This window comes from Echeneis naucrates, chromosome 4 (assembly GCF_900963305.1).
Source record: "Echeneis naucrates chromosome 4, fEcheNa1.1, whole genome shotgun sequence".
In the NCBI taxonomy this organism is placed as follows: Eukaryota; Metazoa; Chordata; class Actinopteri; order Carangiformes; family Echeneidae; genus Echeneis; species Echeneis naucrates.
In genome coordinates, this window is record NC_042514.1 from 16,579,015 (window position 1) to 16,592,523 (window position 13,509).

General features: G+C 39.7%; 1 protein-coding gene across 1 annotated transcript in view; it reads right to left on the reverse strand.

Annotated features, from left to right (window-relative positions):
* LOC115042136 (contactin-associated protein-like 4) overlaps nt 1–13,509 on the reverse strand; it is a 94,369-nt gene that overhangs the window by 40,559 nt on the left and 40,301 nt on the right. The window contains exons 6-9 of the mRNA XM_029500186.1: nt 8,544–8,719; nt 7,815–7,961; nt 5,134–5,401; nt 2,075–2,224 (exon numbers count right to left, since the gene is read on the reverse strand). Of these exons, the coding sequence (XP_029356046.1) occupies nt 2,075–2,224; nt 5,134–5,401; nt 7,815–7,961; nt 8,544–8,719 (741 nt within the window). The remainder of the gene's footprint in view (nt 1–2,074; nt 2,225–5,133; nt 5,402–7,814; nt 7,962–8,543; nt 8,720–13,509) is intronic.

Sequence of the window (13,509 nt, forward strand, 5' to 3'; positions counted from 1 at the left end):
GACAAGGATCCGACAAGGACTAGACTGAAAACAGGACTTAAATACACAGTGCTAGACAAGACACAGGTGATCCACATTAGGGCAGGGAAGGCAATCAACATGGGACACAACCAGGAAGTAAAGTAACGGGGAACAAAAAAGCACCAGGACTTCAAAATAAAACAGGAAATTACAAGGACAGAACACTAAACACCAGAATGAACTCAAATGAACTGATATGTGATGAGACCGTACTGTATGTGAGCATCAAAATCAAGTCAGAATTTACTAAAGGTGGACTCCAATGAAGATGTAGAAACATCTCTAAGATGATCAGAAGTAAGGAGAGGCAGCTCATCTAAAGCTCAAAGCGCATGGAAAAGCATACATATTCTCAAATATTTCAATTTTACTAAAATTAAACTAACTAAAAAAAAAATAATAATAAATTTAAAAAAATCGGCTTTGTTGTGATGGTGCAGTGGATGTAAATCCAGCAGGAGAAACTTGAACCTAAACATTTTTAGAGTAGAATTTTTAGCTACAACTTAAAAAGTGATACCTGAAGGCGTCTGAATGCACTAAGGATATATTGTATGTCTTATTAGAGCCCTTAACATAGGCAGACATGTCACATTAAAACCACTCAGTGATGCCAATGCTGCGAGTCAGCTCTGCGTCTTATCCATCAGTGATTCATGATGCTTGACGCTGATCCTGGATGGTGGCAGTCTCGAGCACTCCTGCTCCGGGCTCTGCAGGCCCTAATTACAGTCAGCCCATCAGGCACACACAGTTCTAAAACTCCCAGCCGAGTGGGGAGAAATGATGACTCACTGTTTTTCTCTTTGAATTTTAGGAGCCCAGAAGAGGCTTTTGTCAGAGTCATTTTTCGTATGGCAGCAACAATGATGCACTTCACTGTTACTGCACACAGTTATAATGTCTGAGTTGCATCTCTAACTATCATTTTGCTTTTGTGTTTTACTCCCTTTTTTTTTTTTTTTTTTTTTTTAATTACTACTGTCATTTCAATGTAATTCATAACTGTGGCCAAGCCTTTTTCTGACAAAGTACGTTGTACACTGTAAGTCTCTGGGTTTAACATTCATAAGCATTTTTTAAAATGGTTCACCAAGCTATAATATACAAGTGAGCAGATACGAGTGCTTTTTAATGCAGTTTTCAAAAAGAGTATCTCCACGTGTGCACTGCTGTATAAACAGAATGGATGAGCCCCTGCCTAATGTGCGTTGGCATGGAGCAAACTGCTCTGTTACATAAAATGTCTTCATAAGAGAAATAATAATTGCAAGTAATTTACTGCATTATTATACAATGTCTTCATTATTAGTCATTATTAAAATGTCATCACATCTCCTAAAAACTGAATTATAGTACATTTTAAATTAGATTTTAAATGTTTAGATACATCTTATAAATATTCAGTGGTTACTGTTCAATGCCCATGTGACACACTCGTAATGAGACAATGAGATGCATGTAATGATTTCATGTGAACGTCTGCACTATGCATTATGTTTTAAGTTATGCATGAGTGTAGTCACCCATGTGTGACTTGAGGGTTAAATATGTGCAGGCCCTGAAAGTAAATGGAAGAGAGGACTGCATGCAATGGAACAAGGAACAGATAGTAGGAAGAGGAGAAAGATCATCTAAACAGATAAAAAGCCACAAAAAAGAGAAGCTGACTCGCTGTAACCAAAGGGAAGAAAGGAGGAGGGAGGATGAGACAAAGCAGCTTTATGACTTCATCTGTCTCTGGAGGGAAGCACTAAACCTCCAAAGGAGATCTGGAGATGATAATTATTACCTGAGCCCTCCATGAATTTTAACCAGTTCTAAATTTCTAAGTCAGCAATTTTCCCTCCATACGCACAGCAGAATAATTCGAGAGCAAGTTATAATATTTAACAAGAGGGGACTTTTTTCAATGATGAAATCTTAAAATGTTCCTTCAAGGTAAAGATACATACTGCCTGTTGTCACAAGCAGCCTGGGTGGCCAAGTGAGTTTCTAAGCCCTAAGGAAAATAGGAAAAGCATACACAATATGGGGCATAATGTCCCCTTACCACCGAAGAACAGCTTGCTCTCTGCGGTTAGGGGAAGGGGGATGCTGGTGTGAGCCGTGGCTCCTTCGTCTTTATCCACTGTGATGCTCAGGCGATCTTGTCGTGAGTTCATCTCCACCAAATGCCACTGACCATCATTCAGACCAGAGCCTAACAAAAACAAACGCATGGGTCAAATATAAATTAAAATTACAACTAAATTCAGCACAGCAGCAGTGAGTGTTGACTAAACTTTGGAGAGTGCACTTGTTGTGATGCAAACACCTTCCAAATATATTGTATTGTATGTTTTGAAATAATTAAAATTTAACTTAATGAAAAACCAGGGGACGAGGAAAAGTGACAAAAAAATTATTTACCAGGTTGAGAGAAGGATCAGGAGGTGGAATGATGTGGGGGAACAAAGACATTAAACTTCAACCGCAAGCACTGAACAATGAGCATTCATGTTTTCTCAATTTGACATTTAATGATTTACTTCAGGACCAAAACAAAGAGACAAAACAAAACACTCACACTCACAACAACACACTCTTGCACACTGCAACCAGGTAAAATGACACACAGCAGGCAGTAAGAAAAGACATAACTCCTTGGCTGTCACATGCAAATATATCCACTTCTTGAGTGGGCTTGCTCTCTCCAATGTTATACCATGACTGATTTTAAGTGGAGGCTGCAGTGTATACTCAAATGGCGACATGTGGAGCAACCCAATAGGCCAACCTACTACACCAAGGACATAACACTCACTCAACCTGTAAAACAATGCTTACAATCCACTTTTCCTTTGGAATTATATCCAGAATCCCCAAAATCTGTTTATTTAATCATCTTATCGTTCAGGCCGTTGGCAGCAGTTTCATTTGGTTTACAGCCCATTCCAGAATGGTAGCACTTTTCTCTTCTCCTTGCCCTCCTTTCCTCAAACTCATAACATTTTTCATGTCCTCGTGGTTGGATGTTAATGATTGGATGTCTGACTTAGCAATAATGATTTTCAGAAGACTGGATATACTGGCCGCGGATTGTCAGACTGCAAGAGATTCTATCGCAGGTGTATGAAAGAGAAAATGCATTACAATCTATAGTGAATATATTAGTTCAGTTACAATTCCTTTATGGGAGAAACAATTCTTAGTACTCTATTAAACAGATATTCATGTTTTATGGAATAGTGGTTTAGGGCAAATAGAGCTTAAATCTATAAAATCTATATCAAATACAAATGTGATGTCTATTGTGATGCTAACTGCTATTTGTGGCATTTGGCTCAATTTAGTTTGAATGAAATCAGAAGCAAGAGGAACAACTGTAAAAACTTGGTTTCAAGTAGCTCATGTTTTCATTATAATGACAGAGTATGACCTTACCTTTCTTGTGTTTTACGTACTGTTTTATATACTGTGATGTACAGTGGCCAGGAACCACAGGCTCTGATGTTTTTGATGGCCCAGAATCTTACACAAAATAAAAACTAAAAAAAAAACAACAAGTTACTTAATATGTTTTTTTTCCAGAGTAACTCACTACACTGAATAGCTTCAGCCAGGCAGTATGGTGAAGGATGACTACATGTGTATTGTTTAATTTATGTCCAGTTATCAATTATGGTCACTTGCAATATGTTCTTCAGCGCTTGAATTTTTTTTTCCCCACAAACTGCCGACTTGACCTATGTAGATGACCTATAAATCTATGGCAAAAAGTGACTTTTGGCACCAACATACAGCCAGTGTCACCTTCACCAGTGAAACAGCTTAGCTTTTAAATGAAAAATGTTTGGAGTATATATGATCCTTCCTCAAGCTGGCCACCTGCTGCCCAACAGAGCAGATCAGGCATGGCGCGAACGCCTTGGTGAGAGAGGTGATCAATAAACCTGATGGTCACTCCAGCTGATCCTGGAGAAACTTTCAGAGGAAAAGTAGATTCTAAGTGTCATATCCGGTTGTTCCCAAACACAAACCCTGAAATGGAAGCTGAACGGTTTTAATTTTGCTTTCAACAGACCAGAGAATCTTTTTTTCCACACAGTCTGGGAGTGTTTCAGGTTCTATTTTTGCACACTCCCGTGTCTTTCACTGAGGAGAGTCTTCCATCTGGCACTCTGCCATTATGCCCAGATTGTTGGAGAGTTGCATTGATGGTTGTCCTCCTGAAAGTTTCTCCACAGAGGATCTATGGTGCTCAGCCAGAAAGATCTTCTGTTGCTTAGACACCCCTTTCTACAAGGGAGGAATCTTGGTTGCATGCAAGAATTATGGAGGCTATTGTGCACTCGGGAACCTCCATTTAACAGATATGAGACTGTTGTCTTCAACAGATCTGTGCACAATCCTGTCTGTTAGCTCTGCAGACAATATTTCATGGTGCGGGCTCTGAATGAAGATGTAGAAACATCTCTAAGATGTTTGAATGAGATCAGAAGCAAGAGGAACAACTGTAAAAACTTGGTTTCAAGTAGCTCATGTTTTCATTAGTATTCAGTAGTAGTATTTCATTAGTAGAGTATGGCCTTACCTTTCTTGTGTTTTATGTACTGTTTTATATACTGTGATGTACAGTGGCCAGGAACCACAGGCTCTGATGTTTTTGATGGCCCAGAATCTTACACAAAATAAAAACTAAAAAAAAACAAGTTACTTTCTTTGTTTCTTTTTTCAGAGTAATTCACTACACTGAATAGCTTCAGCCAGGCAGTGTGGTAAAGCAGGACTACATATGTAACTATAAATAACCCATTTATGTCCAGTTATCAATTATGGTCACTTACGATTTGTTCTTCAGTGCTTGAATTTTTTTCCCCCCGCAAATTGTTGACTTGACCTGAGTAGAATTGAACTCAGAAATACACAGACTTTTCCATCAGTCATCCATTTTGTAAAAACTAGGATCAGGTAGACCAAGGCCTACATATTGGAGGTCAGTTTATTTGGGGTCAAAGTTTTGCCTAGGATAAACTCCGGAGATCATGTTTCGTCATTTGATCATGTGTGATTGCTAAAAATTTACAGATTCTTTCCAAAGCATCTATGCAGGCTCATGGTGGGACCTACCAGCACTGAGCTCCAGAGGGGCCCTGCCCACTTTATTGACTCGTAGACGGAGCCTCGCCTCATTCAGGTACAACCAGACCGTGCTCTCAATCTGAGGTAGGTCAAAGGTCAAAAGCAGCCCCAACTTGTTCCATGTCCTAAACTCCAGCGCTATAACAAAAACCCCTGAAGACCAAGACATCAATCCAGGCAGCTGCAGGAAGCTCTGGGAATGAGCGAATGTCACCGCGACTGAAACTGGCTCAGCACAAGAAAAGGTCACATTGCCCTGAGAAGGAGAGTGTAGACAAGAGAGAGAGCAATGATTACAAGAGGGATAATATACATGAATATTCATCGGTTCCAGGGGGCTGACTCAGTTTAACTTGATGTCACAGAGGTCTCATCAGCAGCTCTCTGAGAAAAGACAACTTTATTACCATATTGATATGAGCTGAGCAGCAAAAACAAGCAGAAAAACCTGAAGGATCAGGGTCACTCTCACTGCTTCACTTTCTCCTAATCCCAGTGTGGCATTGGGAAATAGAAGGGACACAAAAAGTGAATGGATTTAAAGTAGGAATAATTGTCATTAGATTTCAGAATGCGAGTTAAATGTGGACATAAGAGACTTTTCTTTGGTGACTACACCCCAGACAGCGCTGTTTTCATACATCTCTTGACTCTTTCTACTTCCTTTCCTCCTGATTGATACTACTTGGGCGTTTCTCTGGGCTTATAATGACCACTATGCGATGGCATTGGTGATGATAATGAAGGAGATTATGATGATAGTGATAATGATGATGATGGGTGTCAAAATAAGGGGGGTGATGATGGAGATGTGGAAAATAATGAGAATTATCAGGATGGTGACCACAGGCATTATAACGAAAGTAGAAAATGAGGAAGAACAACGAAAAGTCTGCAATGAGCAAAAGTGTACACCTTTTTCTGAAGTTTGCATTTAATTAAACTCCTGATAGAAGATATTAACATATACCGTATACCATATTTTGAGACTATATACCGTATTTTGTGGACTATTAGACGCACCTCATTAAAAGGCGCAATATCAATGAACGGGTCTATTTTCATACATAAGACGCATAATAAAACAAGCACGGTACGTACCTGTATTACAAAAAGTGGCAGAGGTAAGCGTACTAAGTTCTGTTCTCTGATTGGTTTATGGTTGCCAGTGATAGCAAACACCTGAAGTTAGTGTGACGTTGGAACAACGTTGTCTCCCTACATTTGATTATAATTAGATTATAAAATAGATTTGAAAATCGGCTTTATGTTAAAAACCTGACATTGGCTTGACGTCCAATTATAGTAAGGTAAAACTGACTATGCTGGATTATAGTTGGTTCCCAGCACTATGTAATTAGTTATCTAACATTGTCTGACGTCGCAGCCCATTTCCAACCAAGGACCAGTGTTAATACAACATCCCTGTGTCAGCTGGGAATGCTCCGACAACCCAAGCGGAGTGGCTTCTTGGCTTACCAAACTACTTAAACTTTTGACAGATTTTTGAGCGCAGTGTACCACATAAAATTGGTTCGAGGTCAGTAAGCACGATAAGAATTCATACATAAGGTGCACTGCTGATTTTTGAGAAAATGTAAGGATTTTAACTGCGCCTTATACTGCGAAAAATATGGTAGGACAAACACCATAAATTGCCTGGATGATCAAGAGATATCCAAAGAAACAATGAGAGGACTATACTAATATAAAAAAAAAAGAAAAACAAGACAGTCCCTAACCATGTTAATGTTGGTCTTTGTTGACTACTTACTTGCAGTGGGTCATTTCATTTCATTTCATATACTGGCACCAGAAAAAATGTGCTTCTTAGTCTCTTAATGACTACTGAACCATTAAGACACTAATCTAAATCTGTATTTATTGGTAATATTAAAAAAAATACTAATTCGTTCTTATGATTATTGTTATTCTACAGTTAATGGCTAGTGCCTGAATAGAATAGCTCAACAACACTAACACAAAACCTTGTGTAGGGCTGGACCTCATTGTCTAAAGGTGCAAAACTGAGAAAGCACTCAAAATCCAGTTTTCAAAACTTTTAACATCAGCAGTTGAAAATCATCATCAAAACAACTGTCTTGCAGCCAGGTTAATCTATGTGCAGTATTTGCAGCATGCTAATGTATTTAGTTGTGTTATAAGTATTTACAGCACATTTTTTATATTGTGTCGTATTGTTGAATGTGTCTTCTAAATTTGTGTTTTGTCTACTTGCATCTCACCCATTGCAGTGTGTTGGGCTCTCAGGGTCTAAGTACTAAAAAGGTCATTTAAATTAAAATTTTAACCCTCTCTGGTGTAAAACTTGCTAAATGTCATGAGGCAGTGATTTCCAACCTTATGTCTGTACCCAAACCCAAATGGTGACAAGATAAATCTGAGTGACTGTAGGATTAACAGAGTGTAGAAAAAAGAAGAGACAGCTCAAACAAGAGATGACGAATCAATCGAAGAGAATGTCACTGTTAAAAAACACCTGTTGCTTCTAACAAAAGGCAACATGAAGGCACAGTGCTGTTATGAGTGACACTTTGTGCAAACCTTTTCACATTACACATATGTCAGGTTAACATCTCAAAAGTCTCAACTTTGTCCCTCTGAACTCTGATTCTGCCATTCAGAAATGCTGAAACATCATAACTTACCACTACAGTGACCTGGTGGTTGTTCTGCTTAGCCAGGTTTATCAGGTTGAGGTCGTTATAAAGCAGGTTTTCCAGGCAGCCGTGGAAATTCTTATTGGACAAGATAGGTTTCTGCAATCCATGGCTCTGAACAGCTCCCACACTTAGCTGCACAGACAAGAAAACAACCCGTTATACAGTACAAAAACAGAAATTTCATCCTCTTAAGATCGCCAAAGGGAAGACCGTAAAAGCTTTGATTCGCAGATCATGTGGTCATCTTTGGTGCATCTTACAGCGTAGAAAAAAAATGTACCAAATGTAAAGTAGAGCTGATCCACTGACACAGTGCTCTCCTGGTAGTATTTCAACTGAAAATTGTGCGCTCTCTTCAGTAAAGGGGTAAAGGGGTTTCATTGAGGAATGTCATTGGCTACATCAGAAAATTACCTGTAATCATTAAGTAATTTAAACTCTGAGCTGCTAACTGCAAGATGTGATGGACTAGTTCTGGCACAACATCATACCAAGTCCGTACCAACGCTTTGTCTTGTTATGTACTGCTCCGTCAAGTCCAAAATGAAATTGCAAAGTAAAACAAAAAAGCGGTGGCATGGGTGTTCTCAAACCGCCAAATATTTTGGATAAAATGTGCTTAAAAAAAAATAAATACATAAATAAAAAAATATTTGCAACAGTGGACCCAAATTTTTGCCACATTTTAAGACATGCCATAAGTGTGATATGGACCTGGTGAATATCCCAGTGGCTGAGCTCAGCTGGTGTGTGAACCTGCTGCGTGTTTTTATCCACAGTGAGGTTGAGGTGAGTACTGAGCCGCTCCAGCTTTACATGGTGCCAGTGCTGGTCGTCCAGCAGACTGCCCACAGAAACAAGAAGCTGACCGCTAGAAGATGAACTCATACCTGCGAGACAAGAAAATCAATCAATTGTGTTGTCATGGTAGTATATTTGATAACTGAGCAATGCCAAAATCCTTCCTGTTCAGGATATTTGTATTTTTTTCCCCTCAAGGTGTATACCTCAAAAAAAAAAAATATATATATTATAAATTCAAGGTCAGCGTGAACTGTGTGAACCTCACCATAATGCATTTTTAACAAGGACAGACATGGACTGACGTGCTTGAATATATCAGTTTAGAATACATTGCGTTCCTGGCAGCTAAAAAACCTCAAAGCTTCATGTTTGATTTATCAAAACAAAAAAGGAGTCAAAGAGACTTTGCAACCATAGTGGATCATTTTCATCTCTGTTTCAAATGGGGAGCAGGTCACAGTGGTCAGCCACTCTCATTAGACAGTTCATGTCTGTATGCTGGAGGGAGAGGGGTGGGGATGGGGTGGGGGGGGGGGGGGGGGTGGGGGGGGGGGGGGTCGAGCATGATCAATGATGTTGCTGCAAAATGATAGCAGGACACGATTTATGACAGCTCCAACACCAGCAGGTCCCAAACTGTAGAGCCATCTCTGCACCCTCTAACGTGTTGGGGGTGAAAAGACTTTCTGCTGACAGAAGGAGAGAGATGTGCTCACTCATTAGCTCTGAAGGACAGACAGAATGCAGATGGTGAACATAGAGAGATGACAGAGGTTTTGATTTCAGGTTTTCTAAAAAATTCAGTCTATGCTTTTAATGACTGGGCCATTTGTTGTAATTACAGTTTATGCTTTTAATGACCGAGACATATTTCATATCATGTTTAAAATGTGGAAATAGAGAGAGTGAGATCAATGGAGGTCAGGAGGAAAGAATTTTAGAAACATTTAAGTATCCTTTATGAAACCCACTCTATTCTTTGTCACTTTCAATGTTGCCAATTCCTCCTCACCTTGCCTCCACATTTGTAAGGCGGGACCCCCCCCCCCAACCTAACTTTCCATTGCCATCTAGTCCTACTGGAAGAAACACAGCTGTGTTACACTGTAATAACAGCTTGAATTATCCACAGTAAATTGACTAATGCTGAATATTGCTGTCTTTAAGCTGAGCAGTCTGTGCCGAACACTTCACTCCGCTGCCCAGGAGTCTGCCATTCCAGACAGCTCCCTGAGGCAATATCACCTAATCATATTCTGTTTGCTATTCCATTATGGCTCTTCACTCAAGCTCTAAATCTGTTTATGAAGGACGACAATGACAGGTCTTATCAGGAGACAGACTGTTGTAATTGTTTCAGGATTTCAGCATCACGTGGTGCCAGTATTTGAAATACAGCTTGACTGTAAAAATAATGCACTTCCTCTAAACCAATTCTCAGCTTTAGTCACAGTAGGGAATTGTATTTTCTCTATTTTGTTTTAGGGCAACAAATTCAAGCAGTATGGAGATACTCATGGTAAGAAAGTCACCACTGTCTCAGGTTTCTCTGCGTCCAAGTTCCTACTCTAGACATGTCAATGAAAAACAAAATAAAAACAGTGTGTTAACAAGTCATACAATAAACAGACCAAAGTGAAGAATATATTAAATGAACACATGCAAACGAGTGATAAATGAGTAATTCAGATAGAACTGATCAACTGCAAATCATCTCCAAGCAGATATAATATAGACGATAAACTGACTCAGATGATAGCACTAGAAGTAAATTTACAGGGCCACGCCCACATTAAGGGGGGGCATAAATTTCCGTTATTCATTTCATTTTCAAACACTTATCAATCAGGGTCATGTGGTCTGTCCATTATTTTTTCAAGAACGTTTGCAGGACAAATTAAAAAAAAAAAAAAAAAGTGTTGAAATATCATAGTGGCACTAGATGATAAATCTGAGGATAAATGGATTCTTCCTGGGACCAGAAATGTTTCAATATTTCATCTGTAGAAGTAGGGGACGGGCCAACAGGCAGAATACCATTCCTATCCCTAGACCACACTCAAGCATTGGTTAAGAAATGGAGAATTTTAAATATGACATTAATATTTTTCACTCCATTGCTTACATTGCCATATTGCTGTACGGTTGCATATTTTAGGGAATCTAATAACCTCCTTCTCTCTCTCAGATGCAGATAAAAAAATAAGTTTACCATTGTTCTGCCACAAGAATTTAAAAAAAAGTATACTTGGGGCTGGAAGCACACACATGCTCTACGGCTAATCGTGTAATCATCAAGATGATTAGCTTTAGAAAACACATTGGAGAAACTCAAACATGTATTTGACCCTCAGTGAGAGACAGTTACTCTGGTAATGTTAACTGTTGCATTACATACAGTGTGAGCTTGATCCGCACTGTTGTGGATCTAGGTCAGCGTTAGAAAAATCATCTGTGACATCTGTGACACAGAACCTGACATTCGAGCCTCAGTCAGACCCAAAATAGAGTCTGTTGCATTGGTGACTAGTCAATGTATCAAAAGGGAAAAATGAGGAATTCATAGCCGCAACATTGATTGTTATGTACTGGATTATATAAGAACATTATATAGACACACGCTTCAACTTGATTAAAACAACTTTCAACCTATTGACCATATCATTACATTTAAGGGGCCATTAACCTTTGTTTAAAATGATCCAAGTGCCCCATTCGCTTTCTTTCACCTGATTACCAAGCACAGTCAAAAATATAGGCAATACAAGATGTACAGCTGCTGCAGGGAACGACCCAGCCGTAAGCAGCCAATTATAGAGCAGGGTTGTGTAGGACAATAAAAGCCCCTTTCCTATCTTTGCTGTTCCAGGCTCCTGTGAAAATAGTGATGCTGCAGACTGAAACTCTTAGGAGGCTGTTTACAACAGAAACTCCTGGAGGCAAACTGTAAATCACTATCGACTAAGTGGAATGGAGAAGGCAAATGTAACTGTAATCCCCAAAATTCATAGTCCTCTATTTTCTCTGCCAACTGGCATGCTTCGTCCACATCTCTTTTCAAGAGAACCCTGCAGATGTTCAGGTGGAGGATTTGGCTGAAGATTTTGTTGCCCTGTGCCATTAATGAGAATCTTTGTGTTCACGCTGATGTTTCTGATGTTTTGTTGCTGTAAATTCTTAGATCTTCCACTTTTACAGTGCAAAAGCACAAGCAGCAACCACAGCGTGCCCTTATTATAGAGAATATGGAGAATAGACAAGTGTTCTCTTAGCAGGCAGCTTTCCCTGCACGCCTCCATGATGCCATCCTAATTTAGTCCACAACATTTAACAGCGTTCATCCAGAATGCACTGGACCAGGACACTGTATTTTCTGCAGTGTATTGCAGCTTCCTTGTGAGTTCAGAATTGAACTGAATTATGAAGCAGTGGGCTAAATTATAGTGAAATGGCATTTTGATAAAAGTAAAGCAGAGAGGAAATGAGATGGTTTGGTATAGCGGGCATTAATCTTAATGAGCCAGCCAATTTATTTCAACTGCCTGGACAGATACAGGAAGACAGGGGAGGGCCATTTCTCATTGTTCTATATATTTGTTTGTTGGCCTGCGCGTCTGCTTGCTCACTGTGTGTTTGTCTGTCAGTCTTTCCATTTTCATTTCAGACTAATTTATGCAAATGGCTGTTACTCTGTGACTAACAAAAACACATTTGCTCTGACTGAGCTCTTTATGTTTGCGTGTTTATAGGTTATATGTATCCCTGATGCTCAGTGTTAGCCATCATTAGCCATCTATAGGATCTGCGTGTCTCAGCCAGCCTCCTCATGATCCAACATGCATCACTGTTAAAGAGAGGCTCGGGACTAACAGGACCAGGCCCCTGAATTTTGTCTCAGAGAATATCTCACACTGTACTATGAAGATAATACATCAAAATATTCAGGTTTTATCTTTGCCCTCATAGTGGAACCTCCTCTCCTCTCCTCTTTCCTGACTGTGGAGGAGCATGCTGTTGCTCAGGGTGGATGCTCTGTGCTATTGATCTGAATTCCACTGTCTAAAGACTGCAAACTCCTGAGAGAGTATGAGGGAGGGGAGGGCTGTGTAAAAGAGGAGGGGGTGAGAGAAAGACAAAGAGCTTGCAATTGAAAAAGGCAAATAATCACCGCTGAAAAAAATCCAGCCAGGGCCAGAATTGGGGCGACATATGAGAAGGGCTGTGATAAATAACAACAGAAAGGGAGGAAAATGGAAAAAAGTGGGGGCTGCGGTGCGGGCAACAGAGAGAGCCAGTGACAGCGCCATGATTGAGGCAGAGCACGGTCTTATTTCTTTTCCAAGTTATCACAGAATTGCTAGTTTATCATAGCTTAGCCTAATCGTCACTCTTATACAACAACTGGAGATGTTTATTTTCATTCCCAGCCACCCAGAGTTCTTTGAGTACTTTGTTGACTATCAGTTGGAGTCTAGGAGGCAGATGTGACAGGCGTCACTCTGGGAGCTGATGTCAGACCGAAGGTTTTCACAGATGACAAGAGACAGTACCACCACGACATGAATGCTCTCCACTTCTTCCCATGGCAGAGGCATTGGTTAATATTCTGTTTTTATTGCAGTGAATTGTGGTTGAAAAAGGGAGGTTAAGAAAGCGATGAAGGATCAAGGGAAGCAGAGAAAGGGGTGAATTGAATACAGAAAATTTTATTTTTGAAACTTGAAATCTGCTACATTTTACTAGGAAAAGTTTCTATGGGAACCTGAACTGCATATTGAAGATTTTTATGTGTTCAATAAAAAACAGCTTCTCCAAACATTCTTCTCACACACTCTAGCTAAATAATCAATTTCAAATCAAAAATCCGATTTATTTG